Source organism: Copidosoma floridanum, unplaced genomic scaffold, assembly GCF_036245765.1.
Source record: "Copidosoma floridanum isolate Cflo_tuat_1 unplaced genomic scaffold, Cflo_Japanese_pri ptg000029l, whole genome shotgun sequence".
Lineage (NCBI taxonomy): Eukaryota > Metazoa > Arthropoda > Insecta > Hymenoptera > Encyrtidae > Copidosoma > Copidosoma floridanum.
In genome coordinates, this window is record NW_028321906.1 from 8,019,169 (window position 1) to 8,043,343 (window position 24,175).

At 40.1% G+C, this 24,175-nt stretch overlaps 2 protein-coding genes across 2 annotated transcripts in view; one reads left to right on the forward strand and one right to left on the reverse strand.

Moving 5' to 3' along the window:
• The first annotated feature begins 397 nt into the window (after positions 1-397).
• Positions 398-24,175, forward strand: part of LOC106637063 (uncharacterized) — an 80,427-nt gene continuing 56,649 nt past the window's right edge. The window contains 5 exon segments of the mRNA XM_089596100.1: positions 398-978; positions 9,820-9,930; positions 10,337-10,430; positions 12,826-12,961; positions 13,382-13,488. Of these exon segments, the coding sequence (XP_089452226.1) occupies positions 416-978; positions 9,820-9,930; positions 10,337-10,430; positions 12,826-12,961; positions 13,382-13,488 (1,011 nt within the window). The 5' untranslated portion in view covers positions 398-415.
• The window catches only part of LOC149373718 (electron transfer flavoprotein beta subunit lysine methyltransferase-like), a 70,065-nt gene continuing 60,449 nt past the window's right edge, over positions 14,560-24,175 (reverse strand). The window contains exon 3 of the mRNA XM_089595887.1: positions 14,560-14,912. Within this exon, the coding sequence (XP_089452013.1) occupies positions 14,560-14,912 (353 nt within the window). The remainder of the gene's footprint in view (positions 14,913-24,175) is intronic.

Consider the following 24,175-nt stretch of genomic DNA (forward strand, 5'->3'; position numbering starts at 1 on the left):
TTGTCAAATCAAACGATTAATAAAATTGTATGCTCCAGTTGCATTGCAGCAGCGAGATCGCCAGGAGGAGCGAGAAAAAAAAGATGCTTAAAGCGCGAAGACGACACAGTAAAAACTTCTTTTTTTCATGCACCGCAGCAGAAAGAGGGATAATCATTTGACATTTTTATACAGATACAGCGGCTTTTGATTTTTATTTATTTTTTTTACCACTACTACTACTCTTTGCTCCCAGTTAAGGCAAAACCTTCGTGAACCTAGCAAGCGAAGGTCCTATACTTTTTTAACCCTCCCAAGTGCCAAACCAAGAAAAAAAAATGGAGCAACGATAAAAAAAAAAAAAAAAAAAAAAAAAAAAAAAACGAGCATTGAAAAACGAACTCTCTGCTTTCAGACCACCAGCTCAGCCCAGCCGATGCTGGCATGCCTAGGCGCGCTCCTACTTATCCCGTTAGCCGGGTGCCATGGGTCGGACGAGTCCCTGGCATCGGCAAGCCCCTGCGGAGGCCACCTGACCGCTCGCCGTGGCATCATCTCGACGCCAAACTTCCCGGGCCCGTTCGCCGTGCCCATCCACTGCCGCTGGGTCCTCGACGCCTCGGAGCTGTCGGACCAGGCGAAAAACGCTTCCGTCATCGTCTACCTAGCCCAGCTGTTCGCCTACCGGGGCCTCAGCTTCCACGAGTACGCGTACTACGAATCCGAGACGACGAGCTTTGGCGGTGCGTTGCTGCACGACGTCGACGAGGGCAACGTGTTCGAGAGGACGTGGCTGAGGACCTACAGCCCGTACATGGTCGTCGAGTTCCGGCTGGACAGGCTCGAGGGCAACCACGTGAGGGTCCTGGACAAGTTGCTCGACGTCTACGGCTTCAACATGACGTACGAGATGAGCGCCGGCGACGAGGTCAGGCCCAACCCGTGTTCCCTGAAGGAGTGCTCGCTGGCTGGCAATTGCCTCCTAGCCGCGGATCATGCGTAAGTGTCATTTTTTTTTTTTTTTTTTTTTTTTTTTTTTCATCCAACTTGAAGATGTACATGATCTTGAGAGCTGCTGTTGCTACCTTTGACGTTGAAGAGACTGGGCTTATTGCGTTGACGTTGTTTTTCGTGGAAGGGAATGATTGGAGGATGACAGACTCAAGATTGCGTACTTCGAGGATCGTGATTCATAGCAAAAGAATTCCCTTGTCGAGGCTGGGATGTATGTAAGGTGTGCCCGAGCATCCAATCATCTTAGGGAACTGACAAACAACATTTTCTCTCTCTTTTTCTTTTTTTTTCTTTTTCTTGTTTTTTTTATTATTTTTACCTCTAGTAAGGTCTCGTGCTTTAAAAGTTTCGTTCTCGCTCTAAAATGTATTTTGTCAGCCAGGAGAAATCTGAAGCTCCTCTGAGACGTGCACCGTAAATGTGTTATCATGTTGAGGCAAGTACGGCGAGTATTATCATAATTTATATCCTTAAACTTTTTTAAAATTCACAATCCCATGAGTCTCAACACGTGACAGTCAACATTTCTCCATTTTTACGACTTACTTTGAATACACCCGAAAAATAAATAAATTTTAACAATAATAATCATACTGTTTTAAAACTCCAAGCTTGTGGTTGTGTTGGGAAGTTTGTAAAAATAATTTTCTTGTGACAATCCTTTTGAAAATACATGAAACAACGCTAGGGTACTGTTCACTTTTGTACCTGAATATTTGCCGACAAACCTTTTCTAAATTCAAATTGCGTCACGTTCGTTATTCTTATATTAAAGTTGAAGTAATTTTCCGATCATACGCCTTTATCATCGCGTACATTTGCAATGCCCAAGAGACCGTTTTACCTTTACTCTTGTACCTTTATTTATCAATGTACTAGAATTTCTACTTTAACTTTTGTCTCTATAAATATTGCTCTGCGAGCATAGTATGTTAGTTAGCGCGCCGCGGCGGCAGAGAAAGCTTCTCTCCGCTTGCTTTCACTTGAGCACATTTTCATAATTTAAGCACTGTAAATATATTGTAAATATTTTTATTGCACATTTGCGTTACATTTATTTTCCGCCGTAAACCACTTCCACCTCTACACGACTGAACTGGATTGGGAGCAGCATAAAACCCCTTCCCTCGTGAACAGGTACCGTGACTTTTTTCATGGACAAATCGTTACCCGAGTTTGATTACTGCAATCGCATATAATAAGATTTTCAATAAACTCAGAAAAAGCGATGTTATACAAGTTAGAAATTTGCCAAAAGCCGATAATTTTGTAATGACAAGTTTTTCATTAATGCACAATCTCCTTCGAAAATTTCGCCTCAATTAACGACCAAAAATAACACAGGAGTTGAAATTATAATTACATGGCAACGATAATTCACGGCAGCCTAGAAAAGAAAAAAACCAGCGACCTTTTGTCCCCATACTCGTCCAATAATCGAACATTGCGGAAATTCATAAACACCCACCGACCCACTCCGGCGTACGCGCGCAAAAGCGAACACGGGAATGCTATAATATTCCCTCCCAGACCAAGAGCAGCACCACCAGTAGCGATGCATAATTTCCCAGACCCTCATTATTACGCATTTGGAATCCCTCCTCCCTCCCCCCGTCCCAACCCCATTAATCGTTGCGCTTTTTTTTATTCGAGTCTCGGTACGAAACTTCGCTTTCAGCGCCCCCGCGACTCGCGAGCCCTTCAATTATACGCGCCATTGCGGTGGCGGTGGCACCGAAACTGTATATGCACATCGACTGCAATTCCCCGCATATTTTCACGCTTCGCGAGACTGCGGCCTTTAACGCGTTTTGCGGCGAACTTTGCTGGGAGCCGTACAAGTATGGCGCATATGTATATACATGCATGAGAAAGGAAGCCGAGACGGGGTGAGAAAAAAAAATTTTAAAATCAAGAAAAGAGGAAGTAGCTTGAAATGTAAGTCTGAGCTGTGCACAGTCATTACTGTAAAAGTTTCTTTCTTGGAAGCTAGATTATACGCGGGTTGATTAAACTCACCTCAACGCACATACATAGCTCCACAAAGAGACACAAATTAACGCGATCGTCCTCTGTTTTTAGCGCATGACCCGGATAGTCTGCTCCGGCGATATTTTGCATTTTGATCCTATGACGGTGAGTGTGTCTCGTGTACAAGTTGACGGCAAAATGACCTGCCAGTATGGCGTATATGTTTCTTTTTCCACTCCCGTCGCTCTCGCGTGCTGCGTCCCTTTTTTCCAACATTACGTTCCCCGATCCCCTTCTCATGATTGTTTTTTGTCCCCCAAGTTTGGAGGAGACCCAAATATACGACTCCACAACAACAGCCTATGGCAGGCGCTCCTTTTCTCCCTTTTCTCCACTGTATAGCAGCGTACTGTCTTTTGTTTTTACCGAGACGCGAAGGAGTGCATTCGCAAATATTTTCTCACTCTCTGAGCGGCCATCCCTCGAGGTGTACGCAAATACTCGTGATTACGTGCGTGTATGTGTATGCGAGTATTTACCAGAAAACGAACCATATTCGCACTGTTTATTGATGTTGCTGCGAGGAGACACGTGCATCATCTATGCGTGTGTGAGTCGGTATTGATTTTTTTCCTCGTCTCATTGGCTGATTGTTTGAAGAGCGTTGATGGAAGGCGCGGTAATCTGCGTAATTACGGGCTGTTGAAAGCTCGGTTTCATACATAGGTACACTTTTTTTTTTTTTTTTTTTCTTTCTGCTCCGAGCTGACGACATGAAAAAAAAAGATACTACATCTGTACGTGCGCTCGATGCTCCACTTTACCACTGATTAATGCATGGCGCAGAACGCTGCAAGGAACTTTCATACATTTTTTTTTTTTTTTTTTTTTTTTCATTTCATCGGGATGTAAAAACAACCATTTAAGATGTAAAAATTGATTCCGAGGACAGACCTCTCAATGAAAACTTTCTTCATAACTTAGATCGTATACGAAGTATGAGAAAAATTGTAAATGTGCAAAATCATTGCCACGGAAAATTCTTTTTTGCTGTAGCTTTTCTCGCAGAAATTGATCACAGATTACTTGAGAAAAAAAAAAAAAAAAAAATGACATGAACTTTAATTACCAGTAAATTAATCGTAATTTCAGTCATGAAATAAAAAATGCTCTCTTTTGTGCTTCGTTTTGAATAAAATAAAGTGTTGAATATGTATATGCCAAACTTTTTTGTGTCTTTTATTTTTCAATTGTGAAAAATTATCACTAACAAATATTTTTCTTTTAAAGAAGCCAGAGCAAAAATCTAGTTTTGTTTTGACAAATTGAATAACGGTACAAAGTTTTTCTCAAATTGTTTGGAACAAATTGTTATTGTTATTAAAATTCTTATTGATGTAAAAACATGCTTATTAAACATTTTAATTTATTTTACTTTTAATCCAAACGAAATTCGTCAGAGAGAAAAAGAAAGCTTTGAAGGTTATCATCGCGATCGAAACTTCTACGTGAAACACTAGGGCAGATTAATGGTTTTAAACTGTACTCGAGCAATAAATTACTGGCAGCCAGCACTAAATAAAGTAATGAAATCGACCAGACAATGGATGCCGATTTCAACCACTGATAATCACAATTTACTGGCTCGCGTATCCTGCGAGTCTTTTTTTTCTTCTTTTTTTCATACTCACTCTGTTTTGCTTCTCTTTAAAAGATAAAGAGAAGAACAGAGCTTACAATCGATTCAAGGTACTTCAACTGATTGTTGGACGTGTCGTGAGAAAAATACTACATTAACGAGAAAGAAGTCCATTACTATTAATTTTTTACAACTTATTATTAAAGGTTTTCACAAGTATGCCAAACGACTTTCTATAGTTAAGTATATCTACTCCATTTATAAGAGCCAGTCATTTAGAAAGAAGGAAAAACCATACACTCTGAACTGGAAAAATTCATTAAAAATGTTGAGTACAAGAGATTAAACTAAATGTTATCTCGGTACTGTAAAGAACGTTTTATTCTCACTCCTCGCATTTCCCCTTCAGCAGTGCGTAAACGCCGTCTGCATAATTTTCCCCTGATATTATTCAGATGATTACACAACCGTCCTTTGTATCTTAAAGTTTCTCATTAATGTAAATATTGCATGCTGGCTATAAAGAAAAAATCCCGACATTTTCCAACACTACAAATTCGCACTTGCAATCATGTCATAATTACTTTTCTTCGCTTTCATTAAATTTGCTTTAATTTTTTTTTCTTACCTACGGAATATATATTAATAAATAATTTATGCACAAAATACTGATGGTCTGATTATATTATCTTATTTCACACCATGCAAAAGCAGCAGAAAGTATGCGTCGCTATGCTTATGTTATAGCCGTTGATTCTGAAAATAAATTGAGATTCATGAGCAAAGTTTAGCAAGTTTCTCACATAACGCAACAAAAAAAAAAAAAAAAAATTTTACGGGTGGGTTGGCAGCAAATTAATGGAGAAAATTTGATAATTTACCAACCTTGCACTTGTATTACCATCAACTTGATAATTGTAATCCGTCTTCTTGAAATAAAAACCTAAACTTCTGCATTAACTAACTGAATATTCTTAGTCACCCTGAAAAGACAAACTTTTTTTTAAACCAAGTTTTTAAAAGTTGACGTTGTTGAGATGCAACTTTTCAAGCACTGACTATAATCATAAAACGAAAAGACTTAAAATTTACAATAAAACTCGTTGAGCTGAACCCCTTTTTTGTTCAATGACCAAGTATTCCCTGAAGTATTTCTTCTCATTATCTCGAGCACCGTGTCAACATACAATTTTCTACAGAAATATTCATCCAAGAACTCGGTAACTTCATCGACACGCGTTTTTCCGCAGCTGCGCATTATTATTATCTCTGCAGGTACTGGTTCTCTGTACGGCGACCCACACTATACACGTATGAATATACTTTCCACGTTTCCAACATCTCGTCGAATTTTTCCGCCACAATAAAGCCAACACTCTGAGGCAGCGGCAGCGGATACAGCAATTTTTTTTATCTCCTCCGAGCGGGTTCTCTCTTTTTTCCGCGATCAACGAGTAAACGTCTTCAAAACCAATAAGTGAAAACAGTTCAGGTAACGGATCCATGAATTTTTGCAAAACAATCATTAGAAGCAAACAGGCGCATACAAACTTTGTCGCCAAAGACAATGGGCTCCATCAAGGCGCGTAAGATCGTCAACCGAATGCGGTCCCACCAGCTCCGTATAGTCACGCGTTTGCTCCGACAGTTCTACTCTGGCAAATATAGGTACGGAGTTCCCGTTAAAACTCCCCGACGCTACCAAAAGTGCCATCCGAAACGCCTGCACGTCAGAGGAGCACAGCAGTGAAGACAAGGACGTTGCAGCGTCCCAACAACGACGGAAGTGAGCTAAGCACCGCACACGCAAATATACCTAAGCTCTGGGACGAGACTGGGACGAAGCTTGAGTGTAATAACTGCTCTGTACATTATACGCATGCACACACAATCGTGGGTAAACTGTATTGTACGTTTGCATGCCGAGGGGTCGGGGCGAGAGGAGAGCACGAGGAGGCAAAGGTAGTCGCTGATGAATGAGGAACCAGCGCGTATGGTAGTCTGACCCTAGTTATCTCTTTCTTCTGCGGAGACAGCATTTCGCTCTTCCCTTCGCGTCGTTTGGGTCCTTCGGCATGTCGAATCAGCAACAGACTCGAGCCTGCGCAAGATGACTTTTTCTGTGCATATACTGGCTCACTTTACCCTCTGCTGTGTTGAAAACTGTTTAAACGGACCCACAAACAAACAAAAAAATAACACTCTCAAGTTGCTTACTTCATCGTTTTCCAGAATGAATTTTCGAAGGAGAGGAAATAGGAACGGTGCAAGTACTTCATCAATCGAAAAACGCTCTTCGGAGCTTTCTAGATTGTTTTTCCTTGATGCGTATTTGAGTATCGCATGCGAGTCCTGTAAACAAGAAAAAGTGCGCGGCCTGTATTCTCCCGGCGTGGCGCCTCATGTTAGTCAAATGAGTTGTAAAGAACGATTTGGACTGGTGCACTTAAGTACCCGCGTATACTACGGTTGTATACGTGTTTTCATATTGAAAGTATACAACTGCGATCGATGATGAAGGTATACTTTGGAGGATAAAAGAGAAAATATTACCGTGGAAAAGTTGCATTAAAGTCGTTTAGCATAAAAAACTCGATCCAAACTGGTGTCCGCCCATGTGGATTCTTTGATTTTTTATTCAAAGATCTTTGAAGAAAATGAATAAAAGCTTCGGCTTTGCGGATCAAAAAGTAGTTCACCGTCACATCTTTTTTTTTTAATGTCCACTAAATTCCTCCTCAATAAACACTGTCTGATGTTCCTGCAGTGTCAAATATTCACAAGACATGAAAAATAAAATAAAAGATAGTGAAAGGGCCAAAGGTAAGCTTGTAGACCCCTTTTCCCACCATACCTCAAGTTTAAAGAATCATAACCGAGGGTATATGTGGGCTTTACCCTGACTATACTCTTTGGCAAAGTTAAAAAACCCCACCTCAAAGAAACTCGTCTCTGTATTCCAGCCTACCTATTATAACCACTTGAATGGTTGAAAGCACCAATGAGAGAACAGTATCTCGTTTTCTTAAATTTTCGTACACTTACAGCTGTTAAATCATGGACGAAGCGCAGAATACCCACGAGGTATCGAAGGATGTAACACGATTGTGAAAGGAAGGAAGGAAGTCTATAAGTAGAGATGCTATAGTAGTGGGATAGATTAAAATTGCCCACAGAAGTTTGTAATTTAGGCAAACCCCTTTAGCTCGAGCTTCTTCGAATTAACCGGGCCCACCAGAGCTGGACTACGAATTTCGTTGAATTTCGCGAATCTCCGTCCACATTTTTTTTCGTAAAGGCTTTCTTGTATTTTGCAATTTTCATCCACGACAAAAGAGACATTGTGGGACACCTCTTAATTGAGTATCGCCCAACAAATTATGTTTTCAGAGTTGCACTGCAATATAAAAACACACAACAGCTGCATACCGTAAAACCCAAGAAGTACTCGCTTTTTGTAAAAATAAGCTGTTTCCAATATCCCATCGAGTCGCCACTGTACAGGAAGGTTTTAAGGAGCCATTCGGCCAACCAAACGAAAACGGCAACGTTTCGCGCAAGGGAAAAGACAGCTGACCCCCAACTCCAGCCCCGGATCGAAGCCAATGTTTCAGAAACTAATCCTCAAACTTTTTTTTATGCCACAGTCAACCGCAAGAGCAGTGGCTTGTAGTGGATTGCTTGGAGCCCTTGAATGTCGTCGTGTGCCCTGCACCCATGACGCGCTATGAGTACGTGTACTGCACCACCGGAGCTTTCCGATGCTCTGAAAAACTTTTTCCACAACCACTTGCTTGTTTTTACAAGTACGAAGTAGGAGTTCATCATACGTATGCGGGCACTTGTTCGTGAAACCTTAATGACTGTGGGTTTGAGTACCTGCTCTTTCGTCAGAAAGTTTTTCCTTGCTATTGAAACTTGATTGTTATAAAACGATAAAATAACCTTATACAAGTTTGGTAGGCAATGAAATGTTTTCCTTACAAAGATAAAACAGCAAACCATTCGATCTATAGGCACATGTATTAAAACATAAAATACTACAATTGGGCCGTAGTTTGTTGTCCTCGGGTGTATTATAGAGGAAAGCTATCGGATCATAAAATTTTAATTGCCCTTCCCAAACGACGTTGGCCAACAGTGTACAGACAAGAGCTATTAAATGAGAAACCACAACTAAAACCCAGTAAAGCGACAAAAACAAAAACACCGTATGAAACGTTATCTTTGCTACTATACTACAGGGTATGCGTTTGATCTTTACGACCCGATTACAAGGGAGGGTCGATCGTGTTTCATACATACATATATGTATATATATACTTTTCGATATATATAAATGAAAAGTTATTTTCTTGAACTGCACGCGACGTATGTTCTCTCGAGATCGAAAGAAATAAGATTTATTGGCTGGTGTACCTATCCGCTTGAATTGGCTTTTGAAATTGCGTGTACGATAAATTACAGCAAACTAGTAACGTACGTGTATACATATAGATGCTATACTAGTTGTTGTACGACTCTTGCTGTCTTTTTAAAAGTAGACGCTAACATAGCGGGTCAAGTTCTCATATCTAATGATAAGGTTTTCGTCAAGTTTAGTACAATAAAATGAGATAAATACTTCACGGTAGAAGCAGTATCACAGGCTAACATACAGTAACACATATTGAAAAGAAAAAAAAAATCGTCAATCTTACGTATCTATTAACTCAATTTCAATTAGTGCCTCACATCAAAAAAATGGAAAAATATCAAGGCAAAAATAATATACCCGCAGCAGCAGCAAAAATAGTACTGGTAGTCGTGGCTAACCATCACAGAATTGATAAAGTCAAAGCAATTAATAACACCAAAGCCTCGCGTCGTTCCTCAGCCCATTATGATTATCTCCAGTGGGGGCTAAAGAGTAGACCACATACAGTACAGATGCATAGGGGTTGTGCGGGAGGTATATACATACGTATAGTACATCGTTATTGCATCTACAACTCGCCCGAGACCCATTTCACTTGGCGCAATCTCCCGAACCTTCACTGTTACCCACCCCCATCCCTATCTCTCGGTCTCGCTCTCATTTAGACTCAAACTTGAGGGTAACAGCAGCTCAAGAGTATAAGACAAGCGTCTGGTAGACGTGCACGTGCCTCGTAATGATGATGATGATGATGGTGATGGTGATAGTGATGAGTAACGCGGCGTTTCTCTTCATTTAGGACCTTTTACTGCGATTGCTTCGAGGGATTTGGTGGCGAGCACTGCGGACACGGGCCCCTCTGCGTCACGGACCGGGGCACCCCGATTTGTCAGAACTCGGGCACCTGCAGGTAAGCAACAACCAACGCATCCCTATCGTGTACTCACTCTGTGATTATCATCTTTGACGTGGACTTGATGATTTACGTTATTTGTATGAGCTTTACTGTCAATCTAAGTGTTTTATTCAAATTTCTCATTTTTGATGAAATGCGTGAAAAAATTTTTCGTTATATTAAATGTTCAACGGAAAAAATCGATATAGAAGAGGTGTTAATAATCCTGTAAATGATTTCAATTCATGTGTTTCACATACATGTGTATAGACTGATACTCCACAACGTACACCTCGTGATAGTATTGGAGTATAGCTCCATTCTAATATGCAAACTTTTCCTTAGTCCATTTGATAAATAGCTAATTCATTTTTTTTTACTATTCAAGATAGATACTTATAATCCCTCTCTCATATTGCAGGCACATAGGGGCGGCAGCGGTGCGTTGCCTGTGCAGTCCGCAATTCAGCGGAGATTTCTGTGAATTCTCGTCAGTCAACGACCACGAAACTGGTATGAATTTAATTATCATACCTACAACCTTCCTTCTCTCTCTCTCTCTCTCTTCGTTTTTGTCCCATTGCCATTCTTTGAATAATCACCTCCATTACCGGAATTTCCCTCTTCATAGACGCGATTTTTATCGAATCCCCCTTTCGTTTGCTTAGGTGGAAATTGTACGGCTGCGGAGCGTTTGGTATTTCGTGCATCGCAATTTTGCTCGAGTAATATTCATAGTACCCGGTATTTCGGTAAAACCGAGTGCTCAGTTACTACGCAAATTCGATATTACTCCGTAACGCTGAAACCTTGAATGATCCGGATTTTGTGCTGCTTTGCGTTAAATTTGATAACGCGTATCGATCTCGTTTACCAACAGGTCGATTATTTCATTAGCTCCTATACGTTTGGCCCAATTGTGAGTGTAAAAAAATTGGGAATATATGGATGTTGGCGCGCATACGTTGACACGGCTCATGCGATATACGAGCACCGCACTCGGCGATATTTGATGATAACTATCGGAGCAGCCCAGCTCGGTGTGGATCCCGCGTTTGTGCGAGCCACGCAAAATCTAATCGAGCATCGGCAAGTACTGCCGACCATTTACGGGGGCGCAAGGGATGAGAAAGGTGTGTGGCAATGGTCTGAGCGATTTGCAAAATTAAGCGGCAGCCGGTGCGGTCGCTAATTAGAGAATGGGATACGAGGAATAGATTGGCTAACTGACTAGCGCCACTGGTGGTAAGCCATTGCTTAGTAGTCCATTCACCGGGTGCTTTTACACCCTACACATGTATACCAAACAGAGTGTACGCGCGCATGCATGTATGTATATATCGTATATATACCACGTTTGAATTGGAGATATATATGGGCTACCGCTACCGCTGTTGGCGACGCGTTTGTTGAATATTGGCTCGATCGGGTGTGTGTGGGTGGCCCTCGATGATTCATTATACGTCTGTTTGCGGTGAAGGAATGGGTGGGGATTTTTTTTTTTTTTTTTTTTTTGAAGGTCGTATAAGGTAGAGCTGGTAGTCGAATGGATTTTTTATTACGTGGCATTGAAAATTGACGCAAAGTATCACCAACATACTTGCAACAGGGTTTGTAATGGATATTTTTTTCCCTCCAAGGACTTTCTCAATAGTCCATCCAAATCCAGTTGCGATTAAATTACGTGCACCTTAACAATAATAATAATAATAATAATAATAATAATAATAATAATAATAATAAATAATAACAATAACAATAATAATAACGGTAATAATAATAATCACTTAGAAAATTACTGTCACACGTGCATCGGATGGTTTCAATGGTTTATAAATATAGATATCAACCAAGTCGTAAATTATCTATATAATACAATGAGTGTAGGTGCATCAGCGCGCATTTGTGTGCGTGTACGTATAGATATCATTGTAACCCCCGATAGCCGTATTGATTGCTCAATCAAGTAATTTATAGCCGTATGTGTATAGCGATACAAATATGTATGTGTATAATCACCTACAACTAATAATCGGTTCGTCTGTTTGTAAGCAGTAAAAATGTAATGTCAAGATTTGTTATGGAGATCGCTTTCATCTTTTTTTATACACGAGTTTCTCTAAAAAGTGAATCAAAAAAAGACCATCGCCACGGGCTGACTATTTATTGACTCGATCTACTCGAATAAGACGGTCGACCTCGATATCACATTCCGAGCGTACATCCAAGTGGTCTCGAATCGATCGCCAATTCTTTAAAAAAAAATGGAGTAAGTATGGTTCAGAATTCCAATAGAAGCAACATTCTTCGTCCTCTCCCCTCAGCCAACCGATCCGACGTACATACTCGCACCCTGTAGTCGATAATAAGAGCGTAAAGGAACGAGGGGGCATGTCTTTAATCGGTATGCTGTACACCCACATTCTGAAGGTGCACACTTGTGCAATTATGCCAAAAGGAGGTGGCTGTGCAGGGAATGACCGAATAAAGTATATGTATATGTATAGACCCGACTGGGTGCTGCAAACCGAAAAATAAGGATTCGCACTCTCGAGAAGCACACGAACAAAAGGAGAGAAAAAAAGAGGTGCAATACCTCTCCCGAGAACAAGAAGCGAGAGCTGAACAAGCACGCTCCTCGATTTCGACGATCCATCGCGGATATATATATCTGTCACTGCCCAGTGCCATGACTACGCTTTATTTTAGCCCACATTGGTCAAAACAGAGTTTCCTTTCCACCCCCACCCCCAGACCTTACATGTATCCATCCCCTTTGCTATCCTCCTCGCCCGATCGGCGCTATTTTTCCCTCGACAACATGCATCGTAAGGGAGAGAGTGGGGGAGGGTGGATGCTCATACCACCACTGCCGCCACTTACTCTTACTCTGTGGCTTTTGCAGAGGACTGCCGAGAGGCCAACTGCATTTTCCAGTGCCCCTTCCCGGGGGAGCGGCCACCGGGACTGGCGTCGCTGCAGGAACAACACGGGGGAGAGCGTCGGAGGCCCTGCCACTGCAAGAAGCCGATTCGCGTCCGCAGCGGTGAGTTTATTTATCTAGTCCACGTGTGTATACGCGATCCGACAATGCATCTGCATGGGAGACAATCCAGGGGCCCCGTAAACCACGAGTTTTCTCTCGAAATCGTTGTCGTTCTCCTCGTTTTTGCGGGGAGGGTTGAGAAAGACACTCTCAGGAGCCGTTGGGGGTGGTGGTATGCGCGTACACTGTACACTCGAGCGATTTATCGCCCGTGATTTGTTATCTCGCGCAGTACCCGAGACCGCCGTGACGAGGACAATCAATAGTCGCCGGAGATACAGGTCTTTATTTTATTTTTGTTATTTACTCTGCTCGCGTCCATTAGCTTCCACCCGTGTACGTACAGCTCTATGGCCCATGTGTGCCATTGAAAGGGGAAAAATGTCGTGGGTCCTTTTTTGCTCAACTATTGGGTTTCAGATCGCACGAGGTTCGAGTGCCGCATCAAACTTACCAACGTCACGTATCCAAAGTCCGCGGAGTTTGTCACTCACAACACCAGCCTCGAGCTTCGACTCACCAAGCAGGTCGGTACACCTTTCTACTGTTGCAATTCTCTTGATAAAAATTTTAACTTTTTTTTTATTATTTTCATTATTATAATTTCCTTTATTAACTCTAACGAGCTCAGCTGCTGCGTTTTACTCGTCACAAGTTTTTTGATACTTGAATAATGATATGGTATTTGGACATGCGACGTGCTACAGTAGTGGTCGTTCGCAAATATAATTGTGTAAGGACACTACAGCCACAGCACCGTCCATCGATTCGTGTGAATTCGAGTTAACCATAATACCACCGAATTACGGATGATATTCTTTAGTTTCTCGTTTCGCGTTGGTCGCCCGTAGTAGTGCTCTCTGTGTCCAGGAATACATGTATACCCGCCCTAAATTTGAATTTAAGCACGAAATCTGCATTTAACTTGTGATAACATACGCAATAGTTGGAAATGACTACTGAAAGTTCGCTGGGGGCGCGGACTGCACGGCATAGAGGTGAGAAAGAGGGGGAAGCGCGTATGTGTGTGTACTGTTTCAATTTTGCTCGGCTAAAATAATCAAAGGAGCGTTATTATACGCGCCGTTTCGTTTAGAATTCAAAGTCAAACCAAATTAAAATCCAAGTCACGATGATTTACGAAAGGGATTCACATGCTAATGTGTTTCTCAGGTGCAGCAGCCTCACGCCCTCCTCCCTCTTTGTCTCCGAATCGCAACAATTTATCCATTTCGCTGTGGCTATTCGCTCGCGTGAGTCCGTATATAAATACTGGGAACTAAGTTGGTACTTATACCTATACGTAATAACGTAGTTTTGACAGTATTTGTACCATCCACTCGTTCGTACGCAAAAGTGACGTATTTCAAAACTACAGGGTCAGTGTAAAAAGCGTATTAATTTTTTTTTTTTTTTTTTGTAGTTCAAGTAAACTGAAATTTTATTTCCATAATAAAAAAAAAAAAAAAAAAAAAAAAATTAATCTGTATAAAATGATATAGTATACGTTTAAATACTCGACAGAGGCCATTGCGTTTCGAAGCAAATTGCCAAACTTTCAATCCGAAATCCCCTTGAAAAAACCATTGTCCACACAATCAGCGTCCTCCCGAAAACCTCCAAACCCCAGTCTCCCCGTAGCCATGATTCTCCAAGCGCACGTTCTCGGGAAGTTGATAGGTGCGCAGGTGCTCGAGCTTGCGGCGCAAACCCACCGTTAGACCGTGCCTGCCCGGATCCCCCAAGTAGATCTGCGCGCCTCGAGCGCAGTGATGCTCAAGCCACGCCTCGAGCCTCGTGGAGATGACCTCGTCGTAGAGCAGATCGCCAACGAGGATGATGTCGAAGTGGGGCTCGCTGTTTGGCTGGAGGCTCGCGAGCAGGTCGGTCGAGCTTGCCTGGACCTCCACGCCGTTGAGACGTGCGTTCTTCAGCACTGCCACGCATGCCACTGAAAGTACGTGAAAAATCTTTGAGTACTGATCCAATTGAATATGGAAGGGGACGACGGGGGTTCAGCGTCAATTTTACATAGCAATGGAGCAAGAGACTAGCAACCATAGCGTATTAAAAGTAATAAATTGTTCGCATAGCAAGTACACAATCACGAAATGAATATTTATTTGCAGTTGTTGAAAATTTATGGTATTTCAACATGAAAAATCTCAATTGATTTTCTCAGCAACAAGCCTGTTATGTTGTGATCATCAACTAATCAATCACGAGGTCTTATGCAACCTGTAAGATAACGAAAAAACAAGGCGAAAAGTTGGACGTAAACTGTACAGGATTAAATATTTCAAGTATATGCGTAATTATTGAAAGTAAAACACCTATCGACAGGTTTTAAATCCCAAAAGTAATTATCAGTCCCGTGATGAGTACAAAGAGATGTATGGTTTAAATTGAATTCATCGAAATTACGATGTCAAACGAACGGCGGGGCTGTGCAAAAGTTGATGAGATAATCATTTCGTACACTCGCAGCGGGTGTTTTTGTCGAGTAGACGAATGATAAAATATCATTTCATTATAAGCTTCACCAAAGTATACTATACGTCAATGATAAACCTTGCTAATTCGCGTTAATACCCATCAATCGAGTTTTCATTCATCGAGTTACAAGGATTTCAAACGTGAATAAATATTTACTCGTCCATGATATCGTGGATGTCCTGAAAAACCTAAATTTCGCACGATCATCCCGTTAAATCACACCACACAGTTCATTACTTATCCAGAAGTACAGATAATACTGGTAATTACCGACCCGATCAACCAAGGTGCCACCCCCGTCCGTCTTCTCCCTCCAAGTTGTCACGTCACGAGTCAGGATGTAGGTATACTTACTCTCGCGTATCTGCAGCGATGCGTCGCACCCAGACGTCATCTTTTAGCTTTCGGCTATGTACTGTTAATTCAAGTGTGTTATCGAGTACACGATTAAAGTGAGTACTTGAAATTTTTGTTTTTATATGAAATGCGTTGCAGTTCTGTTGATAAGAATTTGAAGGATAAACAAATCTACGGTGCACCAAGTGGTTAACGAGTTCCACTGAAACTGGACACTTTTGAAAGGGAAAAACAAATACATGAAGACTGTAGAGTGAAAAAACTTGACTGTCGCATCTTTTACACGCTTGTAAGTGTGTAAAATCTTTGACATAAATGTTTTACTCTCTAAAGCCTTCTTGTGTCGATCGTTGAGAAAAAAAAAAAAAAAAAATTCGCCTACGCGCTTTAAACGTGTATTTTAACACACTATATTTTGTTTACAGTGCGCGTATAAGTAGATAATACCGATCAAATAAGTGCCGCCACACGGGCCCACGTGCACACAAGCACTAATGTCTCGGAGATGTTCTGTAGACGCTATTAGGTATGCGCAAAGAGGCTCGACCACCAACGTGACGCATATATACGACGCACAAAGTGGCGAAGCGACCAAGTCAAGTACCCACAAGGCAACAGCATCCGTTTCAGTAACATACCAAGTATCAAGGCAATATTACACGGTATGGATGTAGCCGACAGCATACACACAGGCAGAGCTTATTTGTATGCTGGAGCAGTTTACAAGAGGCCGGGCCTTTGAAATATGTACACGCTCGAGTGAATGCTCATATACGTGTGTGGGTGTGTGTGTGTGTGTGTGTGCACGGAAGCCAGTAGAAAGGGAAGCTGTGTATTGTTGGTGCACCAGTATCTTTGCACGGGTACAAAGGCATCGGTAAACACGTGTGGGAGGAGTGCGTGCACATAAGTGGCGTATGGGTGGATTTATGACTCGGTTGGCTGTTGAGTGAAAAGTGCCATCAGGGACAATTATAACGGGTCCTTTGATTGAAGAGGGCTGTCGTCATGCGTGCAAACATAGTTTGGAAGAATCTTTGGATGCTCAATATTCAGTTGATTGCATTATCAGAAATTTTTCCCGTAGCTTCGTGTACAAAGATGAAATATAACATATTAGTTCAATGATCGAAAGTCACGATGATGAATAATCGTTATAACGAAACCACGTGACGTTGTTATTACACCTTCCAATGTAAACGTGAGCGAAATTGCGTGTAATACGAAAAATCCAACACCCACAAAATTCGATGAAAAATTTTAACGACGCACGCGTGATTGCACGACACGTGTGCCACCGCTGCTTCAATCTGTTGAGTTATTTTACGTTATATGCAGCTTCGCTCAAACAAGGTGCAAAACGTTATTAAAACAACGGTACATGGAATGAGGGAAAAAATTTCGGTCGGAGCGTCATACATCTTTTACTTTTTCATTCGACTCCCTCATGCGTGTACACAAGCGATCATATACACGAGCGCACGCGTGCTTGCAGGGGAAGAAAAGATTCATCTCCAGGAAGTATGCATACTCGGGTTGCGGCCTATCTCAATTTCCATTTATACAGCTTCGTGCGTGCGATTGAGCTACTACACCACGGAATTTCGTGGTTGGAATCCGTTAGATATTTTTTCGATGAATCCGTTTCTAATTTTTTTTTTTTTTTTTTTTTCAATCCGTGGATTTTTTTCTACCAAACAAAAAGTGAAGATTAAAGTTCGACACATTTATTTAACGACTCGTGCTCGCGTTTGATCTTTCGAGATTTTTTTTTAATCCAGAAAATAAACGAACTGGCAATTTATTTTCGGGATGTGTATGTGTTCGACAAAATTTTTACCAGCTCCAATGAATGGATCAAAGGAACCATCGCGTTTGTTTCGTCATCGAAAAATTTTAATAAATATTTCAGATATACTTTGTACCACTACAGTTAACATTTTAAAAGGAGGCTCCATCACAGAATGCACAAGAACTTTGAATGATATATTATTAGAGCTCAGATCGTGCTTAATCCAATGGTATCCTTATTTTTATGGGTTGGCGATCAAAATCCAGAGATAATTTAATTCAAAGTCTACACTTTTCAAGCTCGCTTAACACAGCCTCTTATGGCCGAAAGCCTGAAGCAAACTTTTGACGATCAATTAAACTACTAAAATAAAATGTACAAGAAAAAAAAATATACGTACCGTAACCCTGACATTCTCATCTTTAAGAAATTGGGTGACTTTATAGGCGTTGGCGATGAAAAAATTGATAAAATAGCTAAAATACTATTTTGGTTTGCAGTTACGTTCTGTGAGAGCAGTGACAAACACTGCCAGCTATATTGGTCTAGGGAGCGCGCGCAATAAAAAAAATTTGAATTTGTAAAATTACATGAAAACTTTTAAAATGATTTTTCAAATAAATTTGTTTTTTGCGTAATAACGCAGTAAATTACGGCAATCGTTAATATTAGATTATTCGACAGCTGACTGTAGAAATGTATAGTATACTATATATAATATCAGGTGAATTCAGTTGAAAATAAAACAAACTTCATTACCAACATACTACTAGCATACAAGGAAGCTTTCGTCTAGTGACATCGCATCGATCGTCACTGATTTGACTACCGCAGTAGGCGATGGAGCCTCCTTAAAGAGATAAACTTTTTTTTTTTTCATGACAAGTGCTTACGTATAAATTTTCACAATTCAAAACATACGGTTACAAGCTTAAAATTTTCCAGAAACTTGTAAGGATCAACAGGAGCTGACATAACAAGTTTTTTTCTAAACTGATAATTGAGATTTTCATAAGTAGCGCTTTCAATGCCTCAAACGTCTATACGAGCCGACCATCAAATGATAGGGTGCACACAGCTCTCAGGTCGAAAATTCACGTGGCGCTATTTCAAGAACGCCTGGCAGTCACAGCCCATCACGTAGAGAAGTTCTCCAAGATCATTGGAGCGTCTTCCTGGCTTTATCGAATCAATCGGGGCACCCACGGCGTGTACGCATTCCAGTTGGGGCTTACTCGCGTGGATCAACCCTTTCGCTCGCGCTGTACATGTCATTTCGAGTCGCACTCCCTCGCTCATTGCTTTCATTCAATTTCACGCCACAAAAGGATCTACCATTCGTGCGAGTTTCAACATGCGGGTGGTTTTTATCGTGTACCAATAGCTTTATCCTTTTTCTTTCTTCTTTTGTTACATAGAGTTAATTCTTGGATTGAAAATTCGTCATCGCGAAGTGAGTAGCTTCGATGTGATTTGTAGACACTTTTGCCATGTTGTAAGAGAGAAAGTTTAATTACTGGCTTTTGAAACAATATTTTTCCACAGGTACCTTATGATTGAATAATTTTTTAGTATTTTACGAATCATTTGCGTAGTATCTAATGAGTTCTGCCGAATTTCCATTAAAATTGATTCATTTTGCTTTATTTTTGTACAGTTACAATTTAATGTGGCAGCTTCAATTTGTTACAGCTGAAGAGCAAATGATGATTGAAAACAATATGAATTTGAGGGAGTAAAGGGCTTTGTAATTAAATTTCGATGCATATTAACTTGTATTTCAATGAATTAATTGCATTACTGCATTTCCAACGGGATACAAAATTATAATCTCTTTGATCCTTATTATTCATCATGAATACGATACTATTCAGTCTTGATTATATATACCCTAGCGAATTCAAGCTAACGTTTGAAAACATACATCGACCAAGGAGTTACGGCAACCGTACAGCTACGCATAAATTTCTAATTCGATTTATTCAACTGGCAGCTCATGTGTGTGTGTAGACACACGCCTATACGCGAGAGAATCAAAATATCCTTCGAATATATCTCTGTCTCCCTCTTGCAGCGAAACTCCAAAGTTACGTTCTCAGTGTATAACTAAGGAAACTATGAGCAAGGACAGATATTAAACATTCAATCTCTACCAGTGCGATATGTTCTGAGGACGAGAGTGAACCACATCGTATGCATATTCTTCACTTTTAATGAGAGATATTCGACGAGCCAACTTGTTTATTTTTCATAAATGCCCTTGCTGTCCGTTCGAGGTAATTCGTTATCCAAGAGATATAATGAAGCGCTGATTGGGAAAAACAGCTTCACGGATCAACGGGATAACGAGCGCATTTGTTTTCGAAGCGTCAAGTTTCGTTGAATACATTTATTTTAATTGTTTTATTTTTTATTTATTTATTTATTTATTTATTTTTTTTTTTTTTTTTGCAAATCTTTCGTATCTCTGTGAAAAAATATCCAATTCATAAAATGGATGGTGGAGCCACGGATTAAAATGTTCTGAATACCCTTGCGTAACAAGCCTTGAATGTTGATATAATCCGTACGTATTGACGTGTAAATTAATAGCATTTTCCAAATCGAGCATTAAATTAAATTCAAGAACTTCACTTTAAAATACTACCCGTATTAGTATTGGTATGGAAAATTGAGGAGTTACTTTTTTGCATTCAAACTGGAGATAGTATTACCTTTTTAGAAAACAAAGCTGAGATAGAATTTTTTTCACCCCAGTAACTTCTCGTAATGTAGCAAACGCGTTTATCCCTCCGAAGAACTCCAATAAACAGTATTCCCAAAGTTTTTTCGTTCGAATTTCAGTTGACACGGAAAAAATCTTTTCATCAATTCGGTAAAAAAAAAAAAAAAAAAAAAAAAAGTCGACACGCCCCTATATTTCATGTAATACCATGATCCTCTGATAAAATTTAAGCTCGATGTGATTAAACTTTCATCAGTCGCCCCACCAGCTGGTACAAGCCTCCTTTGTCCCAACTTAAATTTGCACGCGTATAGTTCGCGAGTCCTTCCCCTATTTCTCATCGGCTTTGCTTTCTCCACGTCCCCTGGTAATACAATACCGCTACGCCCTGGAGCCTTTCACCTCAACTCGTTTCGCTTCAATTTCCACCAATTGACTTTTCCATTAAATAATGTACCATCAACTTATTTACTAACTGAAAAAAAAAAAATTTCACTCAAGAAAAATACCTTTTATCTTCTTTTCGTTCTGTTTTCATTATCATTCAAACCCTCAAACGTTACCGCTAATGGGTAATCAGTGAATACGGTCGAATGGAATTTTGTTTGGAGTTATTTTGCTCTTCAATACCATTATATTTAAGAAAAACTACCTTTCAACGCGATGATTACTTCTTGAAGTTATAATTTAGCCGTTGACTTACCGAATAATCCAGATTCTGTAAAAAAGCGATGGAGCAGAGCTTTATAAAACTAATTTGCACGCAGAGTCGAAATACATTGAGTGTGTTAATTAAAAGCTCACTGAATAGAAGTTCTGGACTGCAGTGTATTTTTTTTTTTTTTTTTTTTACCTCTGTGTACTACTATGCTCCCTCTAATCGATCACCTAAATCAGCTTTTGAATCTGCTTTTACAAGTTAATAACTTTTCAATTTATTTATTTGCATACGGCTGTCCCCGATTTTATATTTAACAGGGATGGCTATTGGTATGGACAAAGTGACAATTCATCATCCCTATGGATAATTTAAAAATGATGTACTGCCATTTTTAGAAAAATACGGTTTTTTACTCCGTAGCACTTAATTAAAAAAAAAACCTTATCAAAATACTGTTGTAGTTGCTAAATTTTAAATAAAAATAGGACACGTTTCCCTTAAGGCCACAGTCAAACGTTAAAAGTTTTCAAGCCACAACTTTTTTTTTTATTACATTAGTCATTGTGTGCCTGTACTATCAGATCCCAAACATCAGTGGTGCTCCAAAATCCCCAAATTAATTAAGAATCCTTGCAACTTCAATCCTGACTACCTTTCAAATAGATATAACTTCTGCGCCCAGTGACTAAGAGATCTTCCTCCCCCCCCCCAAACATACCACTTTAGAGTCGCCACAGTATAATACCCGAATTGTCTCTTCTCTCTTTTTCATTCATAATCGAATAAATCTCGTTTTTACTTACCAAACGTCTTATTCCTAGGGAGGGATAACCAAACGCCTCTCACTCTCTATACTCTGGGACTAAATACTTTCCTTTCTCTGTTACACAAGGTATAAATACATAGGAAGGACATTGTAACGTGGAAATGAATTGCAATCAAAGTTTTCTTCTGTTTGCACGCCCCCTCCATCCACTCATTTACACCACATACATACCTACACCCGCACGTGCAGTCACGGACCCTCCCTATCATCCCCTCGACGTCGCCGCTCTCAGATGAGACGTTTTTCTTTCTTCGGACTTTCACGGGTACTTAAGAAAATGGCCCCATTAGCACTATCTCCTCTCCCGATACTCCACTTTTCGTAATTTATTTCTCGTCTTCCTTCTTGACCCGCCCCGCAGGTGTGCCTCTTTTTGGAGGCTTCCTTTTCTTTATTTTCTCTTTAAAGTTTGTTGGAATTTTTGGCACTTCCTGCCCCAACCTGCTAATGGCAAAGTTTTTCCAACCGATCCCGAATCGGCTTGATTACTCGACTACGTGAATACCCGAAGGATCGATATCGTTGGTAGTTTTCAAACTGGAAATACATGTATATACTCGTGCCCAAAGTGCTTTTACTTCGCGCGATGGTCCTCGTAAATACCTACAGGTCCTACGGTGGCAATGCAAAATGTAAAGCTACGGAGAAAAATAGGAAAGTCTCATTTCACGCTTGAACTCGAGTTTCCGATGCAGCTGGAGCCAACTTGGACAAACGCGCCACTGCCGCGAAAAGAAAAGACTTGCGAAAATTTCGCTACTGTTCCACTCGCTTTTATCAACTCGCGAGTTGGTAGGGAAAGAATGCCATTGTTTGTTTGCACAACTTATTTCATCAACTATTTTATTTCACAAGTTTCTCAATCTTTCGCTCCAGCACCCGTAGGAGACAGCTACGTGGAAAAGACCCTTTGCAACGGTACCAACAGCTTAGGAGCGACTTTGCTTTTCAACAGTTAATTAAAAAATCAATTAATTAATTAAATAAGTAAACATTCTTTCAGCTCCTTTTAGAGCGACTTGTTACAAAATATAGTTGTGATAATGTCTGCACTCAGGGTATGAAACAAAAGAGAGAAGAAAACATACCAAGATATTTGATTAAACTAACTTTTCTCTTTGAAAACTTAACCTTTCGCTTATCTTGGTGGAAACAGATCATTGTATCTATACACCGAAGGAGAAAATTATCATGAAGCCGTAAGTTGTACGTAAATATACTAACAGAGGGTGATTCGGTAACTGCGGAGAAATCGACTAAAAGGGACCCTGTATTTTACAGACAAAAGAAACGTCCGTCGAGTACTACCTGCTGCTTCATTTCTTTCAAGTTTTAATTAACTTTCACGACATAAAGCATTTTTTTTTGTGTACGTGGAATGCAATTTTCTTTCATTGTACAACCCCTCCCTCCTAAACTTTATTACTGGAAGTCCTGATAAAGCACCATGTTAAGGATAGAATATGCTGGAATTTTCGATGTAATTTCATAGAAAACGGCCAAAAAATGTACAAAGATAATTTTTGTGAGATTAATATTTAACCAGAAATATACTTAAATGGCGTGTGTAAATTCTTCTTTCATACCAATCAACTTACTCGAAACTCTAAAAAGAGGTTTAGGCTAAGAAAGCGTGGCTGTAAGGACAAAAATAATCAGCTCGTAGGCATTACTAACACAAAGGTCAGTATGACATCAAAAGTTATTGAGATAAAATCAAGTAATACCACGATTTCAAAGTGGGGAGACAGTTTTAAAAACTTTACAAAGTCACCATGTAAAGTATTTATTCAGTAAGAAATATATTTGATGCCTATTCGGCTCTCTTCCTCATGTAATTCTACTATATCTTAGGAAACGTGTACATTGTCATCAAATAAACAAAATAGGCAATCAGCGACGCAACGAAAAGTGTACATGATGTACGTTTGATCTTCAAGTACTTACTTATCTTAGTTCCGTATTGAGTAACTTTCGTGTACAATATGTAAGGTCATAACGATGTGCACATACTTCCCACGATACTACAGCTCAGGAGGTCTCCTGCCCTAAGACGTAACATGTTACGAAGTTTACCTCGTTTCATAAACTTAAATTACCCATTTAGCAAGGGCTTTTACAGGAAATAGCTTTACGAGCTCAAGTCATTCTGCAAACTTCCACGTTACAATAATTATCGAAAATTTTAGAGTTTCCAACTCGTCTGTAGCAATTTTCGCGTAGGTCATAAATTGTCAGTGAATTGATGAACTTTTAATGTAAATCATGCGTGAAACAATTCATAATTGTGAGTACGAGAGAATGAAATTTCAAAAAATTAATTTTTAAGTTGAATCATATTCTCCTTCCCCAGTTTA